This window comes from Podarcis tiliguerta (genome assembly GCF_965153285.1).
Source record: "Podarcis tiliguerta genome assembly, chromosome: 2".
Lineage (NCBI taxonomy): Eukaryota > Metazoa > Chordata > Lepidosauria > Squamata > Lacertidae > Podarcis > Podarcis tiliguerta.
The window spans coordinates 19,194,614-19,210,066 of NC_139535.1; the positions used below are offsets into that span (position 1 = coordinate 19,194,614).

At 50.2% G+C, this 15,453-nt stretch overlaps 1 protein-coding gene and 2 long non-coding RNA genes across 5 annotated transcripts in view; 2 read left to right on the forward strand and 1 right to left on the reverse strand.

Moving 5' to 3' along the window:
- LOC310671182 overlaps positions 1 to 15,453 on the reverse strand; it is a 361,314-nt gene that overhangs the window by 251,004 nt on the left and 94,857 nt on the right. The window lies entirely within an intron of this gene.
- On the forward strand, positions 172 to 10,222 carry LOC310670707 (ankyrin repeat and SOCS box protein 16-like). Of its 3 annotated transcripts, XR_014507611.1 has the most exons (6): positions 172 to 566; positions 2,494 to 2,717; positions 3,606 to 3,799; positions 5,863 to 5,991; positions 8,409 to 9,832; positions 9,866 to 10,222. XR_014507611.1 is itself a non-coding variant. In XM_083426400.1 (5 exons), the coding sequence occupies exons 1-5, from the start codon at positions 190 to 192 to the stop codon at positions 8,628 to 8,630; spliced, it is 1,146 nt and encodes a 381-aa protein (XP_083282526.1). In that variant the 5' UTR covers positions 172 to 189; the 3' UTR covers positions 8,631 to 10,222. The 3 variants fall into 3 exon arrangements, 2 of the variants coding, with proteins under 2 accessions (XP_083282526.1, XP_083282527.1); XM_083426400.1 differs by having other exon boundaries at positions 8,409 to 10,222; XM_083426401.1 differs by lacking the exon at positions 172 to 566 and adding an exon at positions 603 to 879 and having other exon boundaries at positions 8,409 to 10,222.
- On the forward strand, positions 11,147 to 14,613 carry LOC310671109. The gene is made up of 2 exons (XR_014507792.1): positions 11,147 to 11,793; positions 12,394 to 14,613. It is a non-coding gene; the product is annotated as an uncharacterized lncRNA (long non-coding RNA).

The following is a 15,453-nucleotide window of genomic DNA, read 5'->3' on the forward strand; positions in this document are numbered from 1 at the left end:
TTATTATTGGAACCGTATTTATTCAGATAATTTTGGAAGCATTCCCATTCTTTTTTTTGACCTTATGTACCGTGTGGTTATTGAGTATTTTTAACGCTTTTCAATTATTTTTGAGGGGGCAGCTGCCCACCCCCTTTGACTACGCCCATGATTAACACGGTGTTACACGGCATTAAAAACGAATTTAAAATGAAGGCGTGTGGATTGAAGGGTCCGGTTCCCGCGCGCCGACACACCCCGGGGTTTCCCGCGTGTTTTATTAAAGGCTCCTCGAGGCCCCGCTCGGCTCTGGCTGCGGCTTCGCACTACAGAGAAAGCGGCGCCCGGGAGGGCGGCTCCCTTCTCGCCGCGCGGCAGCCATTGCAGGCGGCGCCTCCTCCCTCGGGGCGGGAGCGGCGCGGAGGAAGGAGGCTCGGCCGCCTTTCCCCCGGGGCCTGGAGGAAAGCCCTGGGAAGCGGCCTCCCCGGGGCGGAGCGGCGCCGCCGACGGGACTCGCAAGGCCCGCCTCTCGCTCCGAGATGGCCGGCCGCGTCTCTCCGAGCCGGTGCCGGGCGTAGCGCGGGCGGGTAAGCGGCCCAAACGGGGAAGGAGGGAGGGTTTTCGGGGAGATGCCGGGCGGCCACGACCCATCTTGGCGTTCAAAGGAGCAATGCATGGCGCAGGGTAGGGGTCGAAGCGGATTTTAATCCGGATCCGCTCGCCGCGCCGGATGCAGCGGGGAGGGAATGTTGCTGCTGCGAATCGGTGCAGCGGGAGCCTCTCCTTCTGCATCGCGGACAGAGACGTCTCTTGCCGGCCCCAGATCAGCTTCCCCCTTGTCCTCCCTGCGAAAGTTTGGGATGAATCCATTTCGAGGGTCCTTCCCCTGAGCTCCGATGGGTGCGTGGTCTGGTAGTAGTAATGGGTCGGTTAGGGCCGCTGCACTCTGCACATGTTCAGAAGTGCGCTCGACACCCAGGGCTGAGCGCGGGTCTTAAGCTCCAGTACCCGTGAGCTCGTTTCGCTGACTCTTTGGAGCTCTGTGCTTCTGGCGCAGGAAGCTTGAGCTGAGTTAAGGTATAGGTGCCAATTCCCTGGGTGCCCAAGTACCACTGCCGGATTTACGTATACGCTAAACAAGCTATAGCTTAGGGTCCCACTCTCTTGGGGCCCCCCCAAAAAAATTCACTATTCATATACTTCTTAATTGTATTTCAGTTCAACAATTACTTTGATAAAATACATATTTTGTTATGTGCAAATGGCTTTAGATACCAATTAGGTTCATAAATTACCATATAGCATATATTCAACACAAGAAACAGCGACAATTTGTTGTTGACAAAGGACAGCTGGACATATAAAGGGCCCCATTACCTTCAGTAGCTTTGGGCCTCATCAAACCTAAATCTGGCCTTGCCAAGCTCCCACAAAATTTCCCATGAAGGGCCCAGGCACCCACAAATTTCGGTGCCAGGGCCATGCACACTGCATGGCACCCACAGTCGTTGGGCCAAGCTGGCACTCCTGGGTATGGGTCAGGGCCGTGTTCCTAGAGGGATTGACAGATGACCACAGGGGTGCCAACTTGAATAAAATACGGGGGGGGGGGGGAGGTAAGCCCCACCCTGCATAATTGATCACATGATGGGGCACACCCACACTATTTGAACGGCAATGCGCATCAACTTGTGGGAGACAAATTTTATTGGGATGGGAAGAAGGATGGCTGTGTGTCATGGGTGCTTTAGCTGAGATTACTGCATTGCAAGGGAGTGCAGTGCCTCTTGGGGTCCCTTCAAACTCTTATGATTCTATGAAGGGACCTTGGCCCCTTGGAGTTGGCTCCTAGGGATGACCGTGTCTGCCCCCCTCCGTCCCTGAGAAGCCGTGCTATGGCTGAAGCGGGGAAAGAGAGAGAAGGGGGGACATAGTAGGGAGGAACTCTGTACATGGCTAGGAGCACTTTGGCCAATTGCTACAATGGGCAGAAAAATCATAAAGTGGTCCGCCAAGACCCTCAGCAGTTTTAAAGTAGTCCTGGAAAACCACTGTGGTAGAGAGAATCTGGTCAGTGGGTCTCACGCGACACATCAGGGTGCTTAACCTCTCCCCTGTTCTCTTATCACCAACCTGAACCTCAATGCACCCCCCAGTTCATACAGGGGATGCAGGTGGTGTTGTGGTGTAAACCACTGCCGATCAGAAGGTTGGCGGTTCGAATCCCCGTGACGGGGTGAGCTCCTGTTGCTCTGTCCCAGCTTCTGCCAAGCACACCAGTGCAAGTAGATAAATAGGTACTGCTGTGTCGGGAAGATAAACAGCGTTTCTGTGTGCTCTGGCACTCATCACGGTGTCCCATTGCGCCAGAAGCGGTTTAGTCCTGCTGGCCACATGACCCAGAAAGCTGTCTGTGGACAAACCCCGGAAAGCGAGATGAGCGCCACAACCCCAGAGTCGCCTTTGGCTGGACTTAACCGTCCAGGGGTCCTTTACCTTTACCTTACCATACAGGGGAAGCCTTTGCATGTGGACAGAGGGAGGACGGACGGAGATGGGCTTCTACATCAGCTCCCTCTCCCGAGCGCCCTACGGCAATGGAGCACCGCCAGAGTCCTCGCGCCCTGCTGCCAAGCGCTACCAGGCGGCGCCCAGCTACAACTACAGGTGGACGGAGCTGCACTACGAGGCCAGCCGTGGCAACGTGGACAAGCTGAAACAACTGCTGCTGACCTCAAGTGTGTGTCCTATATAACGTTTCCAGGTTGCTGAAAATGGAGCAAACCAGATTTTGGGAAGGAGAGGGGCCTGGGCGGTGTTTATTCCCCGCACTTAAAACCCCATAACAATATTGTGCACAGGCAGTCCAAATGCTGTACCACCCCAAACAAGAGGGAACAGGAGGCAAAGGGTGGAAGATTTGGGATGAATAAAAGAATGCCCTTCCACCGTTAAACTGTGGAACTCACTGCCCCATGAGGCAGCAAGGCCACCGACTTGGGTGGCTTTAAAAGAGGATTAGACGAAAGTCACGGAGGGCAACTGGCCGCAATGGCTAGACCAGGGGTCAGCAACATTTTCAGCCGTGGGCCGGTCTACAGTACGTCAGACCATGTGGTGGGCCGGACTATATTTTTTGGATGGAAATGAACGAATTCCTATGCCCCACAAATAACCCAGAGATGCATTTTAAATAAAAGGACACATTCTACTCATGTGAAAACATGCTGATTCCTGGACTGTCTGCGGGCCAGATTGGGAAGGCGATTGGGCCACATGCTGCCCACGAGCCTAATAATAATAATAATAATAATAATAATAATAATAATAATTTATTATTCATACCCCACCCTTCTGGCTGGGTTTCCCCAGCCACTCTGGGCGGCTTCCAACAAAACACTAAAATAGTGGGCTAGGCTCTACCTCCCCAGCGATGCTTCCGGGTACCACTTGCTGGAAACCACAGGTGGGGAGAGGGCTCTTGTGCTTGGGGGCCATCTGTGAGAACAAGATGCTGGACTAGATGGGCCACTGGCCCGATCCGGCCGGCTTTTCTTAAGTCCTCCGTTTGTTTCCATGTTGCACTGGTCTTTTTTGGAAGGTGCTCATCTCCCCTTTGGTTTCAGGCAGGGAGCTGGTGGACAGGAAAGATTATTACGGCAAGACGGCCCTCTACTGGGCGGCCTACAAGGGGCAGAGGCATTCGGTGGAGCTGCTCTTGCAGCACGGCGCCAACGTCAACACCTGCTGCAAACACGGGGGGACCCCTCTCCACGCGGCCGTCGGCCTCTTCCCCGACTGCACCCTGCTGCTGATCCAGGTAACGTCGTCAAAGGTGCTGCTCCTTATCATCCTGTCCTGCAGCAAGTGGTGTTTCCATGGAAGCGGGAAGCAGGTGGTGCTGTGGGTTAAACCACGGAGCCTAGGACTTGCCGATCAGAAGGTCGGCGGTTCGAATCCCCGCGACGGGATAAGCTCCCGTTGCTCGGTCCCAGCTCCTGCCAACCTAGCAGTTCAAAAGCACGTCAAAGTGCAAGTAGATAAATAGGTACCGCTCCGGCGGGAAGGTAAACGGCATTTCCATGCGCTGCTCTGGTTTGCCAGAAGCAGCTTAGTCATGCTGGCCACATGACCCGGAAGCTGTATGCCGGCTTCCTCGGCCAATAAAGCGAGATGAGCGCCGCAACCCCAGAGTCGGCCACGACTGGACCTAATGGTCAGGGGTCCCTTTACCTTTATGGAAGCTTTAGGGAAAGGGCCATCGTCCAGGGGTTAAGCACCAGGCTTGCATGCAGAAGGCCCCAGGTTCAATCCTGGCATCTCTTAAGGTGGGATGGGAGAACCTCCTTATCTGGAAAGCTGCTGCTGCCAGTCAGTGCTGGTGATGCTGAGGTAGGTGGGCCAATGGTGTAAGGCAGATTTCTCTGCTCCTAATCCGCATGCCTGCTGCCAGGATCCAGAGGGGCATAGCGGCCTGTTGACAGGTATAATAATAATAATAATAATAATAATAATAATAATAATAATAATAATAGTTAATTATTTGTGTATTGATTGTGGTCTGACTTCATTTACTTGTTCAGAGGTTTTTCTGCACAAGGCATTTCATTATATTGTAAAGCAATTTTTTTTATTAGTTTCACATTTTAATTTTACATTCAAACATAAAATACCACCATAAAATAATTCTCTGACTTCCTTCCTCCACTCCGTGGAGTCTGCAGATTAGTCACTTTCCTCTACGTATCATCTGTCTATCCAATGTACTCAATATTAAGTTCTTTTTCACATTGCTAGTGTTATTGCAGTCCTAATATTTTTGACTGTTTACAGTGTTCTCTCAGATAAGCTACAATTCCCCCCAGTCTTTATTGACGTTTTTATCATCCTGGTTTCTGATTTCCCCAGTCGTTTTAGCCATTTCGGTGTAGTCCATCAGTTTTGTTATCCATTCCTCTCTTGTATCTTCTCTTCCTTCCATCTCTGGGCTAAGAGTATCCGGGCTGCCGCTGTTGTGTACATAAACAGCTTTCTTTTGTTCCCTTGGTATTTTTTGTTCCACGAGGCATTTCAAGGCAGCTTCCTCCATTCCTAGCTGCCATTCCTGAGGGTGGCAGGAGGAAGGGAGGGCAAATTCAATCACTGCAGGAAATTACCGTATTTTTCACTCCATTGGACGCACCGGACCATAGGACGCACCGGACCATAGGAGGGGGAGAACAGGGGAAAATTTTTTTTTCTTGTTCTCCCCCTCTAAAACAAGGTGTGTTCAAGGTACATTCACCAGAGCTTGTGGGGCTGGCGGTGGGGGGAAGCGCTGCTTTCCCCCCACCGCCAGCCTCAAAGATCCCTGAAGCCTTTGGAGCGCAGCCCTGCAGAGGTTTTGCACGCAGCTGTCTCCAAGCTAGAGCAGCGAGACGGAGCCCTCCGTCTCACTGTTCTGGCTTGGGAACAGCCTTGCCAGCCTCTGTAGGACAGCGGGGTGAAGACACCCCGCTGCCCTGGAGAGGCTTTGTGCGCAGCCATCCCCAAGCTAGAACAGCGAGACGGAGCGCTCCGCAGTGCTCCATCTTCCTGTTCTGGCTTTGGGCTTAGCGGCGCAGCTTGCATTCGCTCTATAGGACGCACACACATTTCCCCTTAATTTTTGGAGGGGAAAATGTGCGTCCTATAGAACGAAAAATACGGTATTTACACGGTATTTACTTTTCTTCTCTTTGGCCTGTGGTGGGTGGAGGGGGAATCGGGTACCTGTTGCATCCGATTTGGCCCTAAAGATGCCCAGGATGGACTTCTGGACTTTGCTCACACCGTATGGCTTCAGCAAGCCAGGCCATGGGGTGGTGAGGCCTGTGGTGCTAATGACTTCCTGTTTCTCCTCAGCATGGCGCAGATGTGAATCTGAAGGACAACTGGGGAGTCACCCCCATGTACCTGGCTGCATGCAGTGGACAGACAGAGTGCATCCGGTTGCTGGTGCAGGCTGGGGCCTGCATCTGCTACAGAAACAAGGTAGCCCATTACTAAAGACCAGGGGTCAGCAACCTTTTCCAGCAAGGGGCCGGTCCACTGTCCCTCAGACCTTGTTGGGGACGGGACTATATTTTGGAAGAAAAAAACCTGAATTCCTATGCCCCACAAATAACCCAGAGATGCATTTTAAAGAAAAGCACACACTCTACTCATGTAAAAACACCAGGCAGGCCCCACAAATAACCCAGAGATCAATTTTAAATAAAAGGACACATTCTACTCATGTAAAAACACTCTGATTCCCGGACCATCCGCGGGCCGGATTTAGAAGGTGATTGGGCCGGATCTGGCCCCCGGGCCTTAGTTTGCCTACCCATGCTAAAGACTGTGGGAATGTCCAGGGAGGCAGGAGTGGATATATTGTTTATTACTATCCGTCCTAACTTGCGCTAGCAAGTTCCTTTACTTAGCAGAGTTTCACATTCCCCTTTTAAACACACGGTGGGTAGCTGGTTGCAGGCTTGTGTAAGCCTCTCACTACAGTGGTACCTCTGCATACGAATGGGATCCATTCCGGAGCCCCGTTCGCATCCTGAAGTGAATGCAACCCGTGCATGCGCGGGTCACGATTTGCCTCTTCTGCGCATGCGCATGACATTTTATGCGCATGACATTTTGTGCACAAGTGGCGAAACCCAGAAGTAATGCATTCCGTTACTTCCTGGTCGCTGCGGAGCGCAACCCAAAAACAATCAACCTGAAGCAACTTCAACCCGAGGTCTGACTGTATTGGGTTCCTGGTAAGTTCCCTTATATCCCTCTTAAAAGAATGAACATGCCGCAATCTTGTGTAAAGTATATAAACGTAGTTTACTCACATTCTGTTCACAGTTGGATCCTTGAAGGCAGACTTAGTTACAAAGTATATACAGTGGTGCCTCGCAAGACGAAATGAATTCGTGCCGCGAGTTTTTTCGTAGAGCGAGTTTTTTCATCTTGCGAAGCACCACGGCGGGGAGGGGTGGGGAGAAGCAGGGCAGCTACCGCAGCCGGTCCTTGGACTCACCCGCGCCTTGTGGACACCGCGCGACGCGGCTGCTGGAGGGCGGCGGGGCTCAGGAGCGCAACTCTGGCTGCAATGCTGGCTGCTGGCGGCAAAGGCTCCTGAGGGGAGCACGCGAGGGCGGTGGGCAGCAGAGCGAGGCAGCCGGAAGGTGGGAGGGAGCCGGAGGAGCCGTCAGCAGGAAGGTGGGAGGGAGCCGGAGGAGCGGGGAAGTGAGTGTGCGTGCGTGCAGTGACTGTCGCCATGACACGAGAGGCAGGGCCGTTTCGTCTAGCGAAGCAAGCCCTTAGGAAAATCCGTCTTGCGAAGCACCTCAGAAAACGAAAAACCCTTTCGTCTTGCAAGTTTTTCGTCTTCTGAGGCATTCGTCTTGCGGGGTAGCACTGTACATGTGGAGCTATCCCATATGGAGATAATCCCAGTGTCCTTTGTTGGCTGGAAGCTTCAGGATGAGAACAGAAATTGTGCGGCGGCGGCAGTAGGAGGCCCCATTAGCTAAAGTGGTACCTCAGGTTAAGAACAGTTTCAGGTTAAGAACGGACCTCCAGAACAAATTAAGTTCGTAACCCGAACTTCCCAACAACAATAAATATTATCATTATAATAGTTGATAGCAAATAATAAAAATAAGTAATAATAATAATTATATCTAATTCCAAGGTGGCAAAGTTCCTCTGTGTCCCAGGTTAGCTTCACTGCTACACTGCCATTCTTCCACCTGATCTCTTGCCACCCAAACCAAAGAATTCCCTCGTGTGCCAGCCCAACTCACAGTAGACCCTTTGGCGCTAAGGAACAGGGCTAACTCACGTACACTACCGTATTTTTTGCTCCATAGGGCGCACCGGCCCATAGGACGCACCAAGTTTTTTTGGGGGGAAATAAAGGAAAAAAATTTATTTCCCCCCAGGCGCTTGCGGGGCAGGCAGCGGGGAGAAGCGCTCTTCTCCCCACCGCCTGCCTTCAGACCAGGTCTGGGGACAGCGGGAAGACGCGCTGCACCTCCCCGCTGTCCCTGGAGCTTAAGGGGCTGGCAGCAGGGAGAAGCACGCGTCTCCCCGCCGTCAGCCTCCAAACCACATTGGGAGACAGCGGGATGGCGGCGTTCCGCCTCCCCGCTGTCTCCCGACCTTGTGGGGCTGGCGCTGGGGTTCTCCTGAAGTCTGGAGAGCGAGAGGGGTCGGTGCGCACCAACCCCTCTCACTCTCCAGGCTTCAGCGAAAGCCTGCATTCGCCCCATAGGACGCACACACATTTCCCCTTCATTTTTGGAGGGGAAAAAGTGCATCCTATGGAGCGAAAAATACGGTAATTTCAGTGCGCCTCCTCCAAGTAGGACTTTGGGAACGCAACCCGAAATGCTGTTTTTTCCCCCCCTCTTTTCCGGCTGCAGAAAACAGGAGCCCCTCCCAAGCGCCTCGTCTCGCAGCCGGCGTTGATGTCCTGGATGGATTCCTGCCGCCAGCAGCCCCTTTCCCTCAAGCACCTCAGCCGCCTCTCCATCCGGACTGCCCTGGGCCACAGGAGACTCCAAGCCATCAGGGACTTCAACCTCCCCCCGCTGCTGAAGCAATACCTTATGTTTGAAGACCTGGCCCTCCTCGACGGGTTGTAGCCTCGCGGGCGCAGGATCGGCTCCTCCTGGCTGGCGCTGTTTCTCTGCCGTGGGAGGGCCTGCCGGCGCCTTTTCCTTGCCCGGCGTATGTCGCCTTTGTCTTTCGACTGGGGTGCCGGCGTCGCCATCACACACGGAAGTCGGGCTCTCCAAGAAGGAGACGAGGGGCCGAGATTACAACTTTTTAAGTTTAGGAGGGAAAGGCGAGCGAGGGGAACATGCTAGAAAGGCGCATAAAGCGATGTGTAGCACATATAAAGAGAACAAAGACGTTTTTCCTCCCACAAGGACCTGCTTGTACAAGGAAGCTCAGTGCTGGGAGACTCCTTTGCACACAGCGCATTGTTAAAACGATGGGGTTTGCTGCCAGAAGATGCTGCGACGATCACCAAACTGGGTGGCTCATGAGAGGGGTTTAGGTCACTTCGCGGAGGGTAAGGTGGTCAATGATCACATGGGATCAGAGGCATGATTCCTCCGACTAGTGGGAGGATGTGTGTTGTGTTTGCAATTCCCGGGGGCAACTAGATGGTCACTTTCTGAAAGCGGTTGTTAGCCTAGATGGGTTTGATCTGGGGGGGGTAGGTGTCTTGTGGTCTTGCGAGTCACTTCTTTCCTTATTGACATCCCTTCGTCTGTTCTGCTTGTCACCTGGATGTCTTGGCATTTGGATGGCCGAATTGGCTTTCTGGATCAGACCTCTTGTTCCTGACCAAACCTGATATTGCTGGGAAGCTTGTAAACTGGGGGCAGGGTTGGAGGAGGAGGAGGAGGAGAAGAAGAAGAGGAAGAAGAGGAGGAGGAGTTTGGATTTGATATCCCGCTTTATCACTACCCGAAAGAGTCTCAAAGTGGCTAACAATCTCCTTTCCCTTCCTCCCCCACAACACTCTGTGAGGTGAGTGGGGCTGAGAGACTTCAAAGAAGTGTGACTGGCCCAAGGTCACCCAGCAGCTGCATGTGGAGGAGCGGAGACGCGAACCCGGTTCCCCAGATTACGAGTCCACTGCTCTTAACCACTACACCACACTGGCTCTCGCCACCACACTGGAGCTTTTTTTGGCACAGTAAGTAGGCCAGATCTTTTATCTCTCCATATCCCGACGTTGACAAGTAGACGAGGTCAGCTGCCTGTCAACCATCTGACATCGTGATGGTCCCACCCATCTGTCAAATGTTGACCTACCTGCAGTGGTGATGGAGTAATCCAAGTCACCAGGGTGTTCCCCCACAAGGAACATGCTGGCAAAGCAGCACCAAGAAGGATTGAACTCTCTGCTCACCAGCTGATGAGCAGAGGGTCCAATCCTGCTCTCTGCAGGGATCACACTAGTGAAACGGCACCCAGTAGGACTCGACCCTACTCCCCTGCCTATCAGGTGATGTCATCCGGTGACATCAGCTGATGGACAGGTGGACCTGGTTATGGGGAAATGGCCCTGTGGGACTACTTGAACCCTTGGCTGGGTGTCCAGGGGAGTGGAGGTTCCTCACCCCTTTTGTAAGCTGAGCTTGAAGGTGATACCTTACCTTCTCCTGCTTCTTACCCCTGTTATCTCTAGCTGACTCCACATGCATTTTAGATCAAGGGGGGAAAAGGCTTCAAGCATGCAGGCCCTACTTTAAGAACAAAACAAACCAGATCCACGAACCAGAGCCAGGTGCGAAAAGACACACTGTTAGTATTAGAGAATTCCAAGCCTAGGAATTTGTTTCAAATGGGCTCATAGTCCTTCCATACAAAAAAACAACACAAATAAAGCTACTCCTTTGCCTCCTCCCTTAATCAGTGAGGAGTAAGAAATTCTTGTAAGAAATCACCCGGAGATCTTCTGGTCCACGATAGTAAGAAGTATTAGCCTGGAAATTTTCCAGCCATTTCCATAGGATAACTTAATCCAATAAGCTACCATCATCCTATTATTTACTAAAATCTAACATGGGTGGATTAGCTCTGGTTCGTAACCAAGAGGAAGGTATACCATACGGTATCTGTAATGTCCTCGGATCTGTACATGAATTTAGACACTACTCTATTACCCTTAAGGTGAGAAGGTGTACATTGATGGGCTTTCTTCAGTTCATCTTCTCCAGTGTGCAGTTGGGTTGGTGGTCACGTCCCAGTTCTGGAAGCACTTGAGAAACTCTTCCACTTATACCACCAGAGTGGAATAGCAGCCATATAATCAATTACATTTGCTCCTTTGTAAGAAAAGTGAATTCTCCCTTCTCATTCCCTTTTGCAAAACCATTCAACAAAGAAGAAGAAGAGTTTGGATTTGATATCCCGCTTTATCACTACCCGAAGGAGTCTCAAAGTGGCTAACATTCTCCTTTCCCTTCCTCCCCCACAACAAACACTCTGTGAGGTGAGTGGGGCTGAGAGACTTCAGAGAAGTGTGACTAGCCCAAGGTCACCCAGCAGCTGCATGTGGAGGAGCGGGGAGGCGAACCCGGTTCCCCAGATTACGAGTCTACTGCTCTTAACCACTACATCACGCTGGTGTAGTCAAAGATTAGCTTTGACTAATAAACCGACCAGAACCTCTCAGGACTTGATTTGGGAGTCCCTGGAATTCCTGATCACTCCAGTTTAAATGTTCACTTCTTTTCCCACCAATTCTGGCATTAAAATTAAAATTTCTAGGAACTTCTTGCCCCAATTGCTACAAAAAATGATCCACGTTCGGCCATATGTCCCAGTCGGCAAAGGGTGATGAAGTTAGGTTGGATATGCGCCTTGATTACAAGAAAAGCTATCATTTGATACCTTAACGGTCTGAACTACTGCATAACTATCCACTTTCCCAAGCTGCAAGATTCTTGTTCTAATTGATGTTGAGATTAATAAAGCTAATTCATAACTGGGATGACCTCTCTCTTTTTTCTTTCTTGAACCTGCCAGCATTGAAACGGTCTTGTATCTGGAGAATTCAGTTTGTATCTCAACAGCTTGGACCTCCTCTTTCTCTTCACCTGTTCCTTTTGCTTGTATGTTGGCATCTGTCTGTCTTGGGAGACGATGGAGGAATGTGCCTTGGGGGGTGAGGTCAAGCTGTTGGAAAGTTGCAGTGCCTGTTGTGGCTGTAGAGACCAAAACGGGAGGGACATGTTTTGTTTCAGCTGGGGCTGATGAAGGCGTCCAGTTTTCCTGTTGTTACAGGTTAATTGTTGTTAATTCTGGGCTGCATCAATAGGAGTATAGCATCTAGATCAAGGGAAGTAATAGTGCCACTGTATTCTGCTCTGGTCAGACCTCACCTGGAGTACTGTGTCCAGTTCTGGGCACCACAGTTCAAGAAGGACACTGACAAACTGGAACGTGTCCAGAGGAGGGCAACCAAAATGGTCAAAGGCCTGGAAACGATGCCTTAGGAGGAACGGCTAAGGGAGCTGGGCATGTTTAGCCTGGAGAAGAGGAGGTTAAGGGGTGATATGATAGCCATGTTCAAATATATGAAGGGATGTCACATGGAGGAGGGAGAAAGGTTGTTTTCTGCTGCTCCAGAGAGGCGGACACGGAGCAATGGATCCAAACTACAAGAAAGAAGATTCCACCTAAACATTAGGAAGAACTTCCTGACAGTAAGAGCTGTTCGACAGTGGGATTTGCTGCCAAGGAGTGTGGTGGAGTCTCCTTCTTTGGAGGTCTTTAAGCAGAGGCTTGACAACCATATGTCAGGAGTGGTCTGATGGTGTTTCCTGCTTGGCAGGGGGTTGGACTCGATGGCCCTTGTGGTCTCTTCCAACTCTATGATTCTAGGTACACCATGGCATTTCTTCTCCCTGTGCTCCTCCCAGAGGTCATTTCTCTTCTTGTCACTGCTGTGGATACATGACTTAACTGCCTGTCTCCATGATAATACCTTAATTTCATCTTCTCTTAGCCTCATCTGCTGCTGAAGGTGAGAATGTAAAGCACATTGCAGTTCCCTATGGAAAATGCAGTTTAAAAAACTTTTCTATCAAAGGCTTATCACAACTGTTGTTGGGGTTTTTTTGTATTTGCTTTTTCCCATAGCCGAGTAAGATTGTCTCCCATAAACACGGCCTTAACAGTGAGTCCGTAAGTGAGTGAGTGACAGTGGAGACCACAGTGGGAACATCGGTTTCCAGGCAGGAGTTGATCACGGTGAGAGTTTGCCAAGCGTGCCTTCCTCTTAGCATGTTTCTCCCTTTCGTCCCAAGTTTGAGCATCTTCAAAGTCCATGACACTTTGGTAAAGGCTGTTCTCCAATTGGAGCGCTCGCAGGCCAGTGTTTCCCAGTTGTCGGTGTTTACACTGCATTTTTTTAGATTTGCCTTGGGAGACTCTTTAAACCTCTTTTGTTGGCCACCAGCATTACTACGCTACTATCAAGCTACAATAACCAAAGCTTTTGGGGCTATTAACCTTTGAACTAGCCTGGGAAAATGAAAAGGTCAGAAAGGCCACAATGTGATGGATTGGCAGGTGAGCCTTTCTCAAGAAGGAATTCCAGAAGCAGGGGACCACAACTAGTGGCTAAGAGACTGAGCTACAAATCAGGAAGGCTCTCATTTGAACCATGCCTTTTCCATGCTAGGTGGGCTTAAACGATCTGTCACAGAAGACAAGCATGCTTCCCTTGTCTGGAACAAGGTTTCACTAAACAACACAATGGAGTGGTCCTTTTTTTGATTGGGTGGGGAGGGAGATTAGTAATCATTTGACTAGATTCGGGTGGGGAATTATTTTCAGTCTCTGAACTCGATGAACATGCTAACCACCTGAATTTTTAAAAGAAATGTTTTTTTTTAAAAAAATGAAAATCAGCATTGGATTTTAAGTCAGATTTTGGGTGTTGTCATTAGAAGAATGAAAGAGGAAGCAAGAGTTCTCCCTGCAGCAGGAAAAAACACGGAGCGGCTTCTTTTAGCAGGCATGTCTGAATGCACCCTGAGAGTTCACAAGCGCAGTTGCTGAGGCCGTTTCTTTAAAAAAAACACCCACTGTTTTGACATCACTGTTTTGCCATCAGAGTTAATGGTTGTCTTGGTTCTTAAGTTTCAAGGCAGAAGCATCCTGGGTTTGTCGTCCTCTGGCACAATGTAGGAGCCTTTGTTTGAGGACGGTCTGTATGTATATTTCAAACAATGGAGAGTTTTGTGGCACCGTAAAGACCGGCAAATGTATTACTGTGTGATCATCAGATGCAGCAGGCATGTATAGTGGTACCTCGGGTTAAGTACTTAATTCGTTCCGGAGGTCCGCTCTTAACCTGAAACTGTTCTTAACCTGAAGCACCACTTTAGCTAATGGGGCCTCCTGCTGCTGCTGCTGCTGCGCCGCCGGAACACGATTTCTGTTCTCATCCTGAAGCAAAGTTCTTAACCTGAAGCACTATTTCTGGGTTACTGGAGTCTGTAACCTGAAGCGTATGTAACCCAAGGTACCACTGTATACACATAGCTTGGGAATGGGCTGGAGTAAAGTGAGGCTGCAAAAAGGACAAAATGCAAAAAGGACAGTGGCAGTTTGCATAAAAGCAACGGCAAGTGACGAGGCCATGTTGGTGACAGCGCAAGTATCATGGCACTGGTAAGCCTAGGAATTCAGGCGCAAGTTCTTCTGAGTTCATGAGGGCTTATTCCCAAGGTTGATCTTGGCTGAATTGCTGAGATCATCCGCAGGAGCCGTGTTTTTCATTCCCCGAGTTGGCGAGGCTCATTTAACGACAACAAGAAACTGAGCCTTTCATGGCATTGGCCCAGTCCTGCGGAACACCCTGCCAGTTGAGATTCAGCAGGTTCCTTCTCTGCTAACTTCTAAGTGCCTCCTGGAAACATTTCTGTTCTGCCAGGCCTAGGCAGGCATTAAGAACACATCTTTCCATAACAGCTGGTTTCTGTTTTTAAATGTCTTTTTTTATTATATGGTTTCTGTTGCTGTAAGCTTTTTGTGTGTGTGTGACGGCGGTTTATGAATACTCTTATAAATAAACAAGGTAGCATGTATTGGTAATCTATAATTTCATTCATATACAGTGGTACCTCGGGTTACATACGCTTCAGGTTACAGACTCCGCTAATCCAGAAATAGTACCTCGGGTTAAGAACTTTGCTTCAGGATGAGAACAGAAATCGTGCTCCGGTGGTGCAGCGGCGGCAGCAGGAGGCCCCATTAGCTAAAGTGGTGCTTCAGGTTAAGAACAGTTTCAGGTTAAGAACAGACCTCCAGAACGAATTAAGTTCTTAACCCGAGGTTCCACTGTGTGTGTGTGTGTGTGTGTGTGTGTGTGTGTGTGTGTGTGTGTGTATGTATGTGTGTGTGTGTGTATATATATATATATATATATATGCTTTCGTAGATTTTCACGGGTACAGGAATGCAGGTTTTGGTGTCCTCGGGTGTCTTCCCGTGTAAAAGTTGGGGTGTCTAGGCGACGTTTCGACGAGGTCTCACTCGTCATCTTCAGGCTGGTGCTTTCGGCTTCTTGTTACTGGAACAGAGCAGGATCTCAGTGTTTGAGTTCCTATAAATACTGTTGAGGAGGTGTGGTGTATAGCCTCCAATGTTCTGGGCAGAGAGGAGGTTCCCAGGCTAGTGTGCCTTTTCTTCTTTTGTTCCTTAATTACGCCCCTATACACGAAGCCAAGCCAGAGCACAACCAAGTGCAGTACAGCCATCTTCTCAGAAAAACTCTTCACAAAGTTCAAGAGTTCAAGACACGAAGGCTTTAGCAACTAATCCACACCTAATGACCCACCTAAGTGGGATTCAGGAAATCACTCAAGAAATCACTCAAGATATCCCTCAAGTAATTAAGGAACAAAAGAAGAAAAGGCACACTAGCCTGGGAAC

What these genes read in the sequence shown, in the direction of transcription:
- LOC310670707 (XM_083426400.1), top strand. Translation starts at nt 190, where the DNA reads ATGAAGGCGTGTGGATTGAAGGGTCCGGTTCCCGCGCGCCGACACACC. An exon ending in ACAACTGCTGCTGACCTCAA is followed by an intron (nt 2,718 to 3,605) that starts GTGTGTGTCCTA and finishes CTTTGGTTTCAG; the next exon opens with GCAGGGAGCTGGTGGACAGG. An exon ending in GCATCTGCTACAGAAACAAG is followed by an intron (nt 5,992 to 8,408) that starts GTAGCCCATTAC and finishes TTCCGGCTGCAG; the next exon opens with AAAACAGGAGCCCCTCCCAA.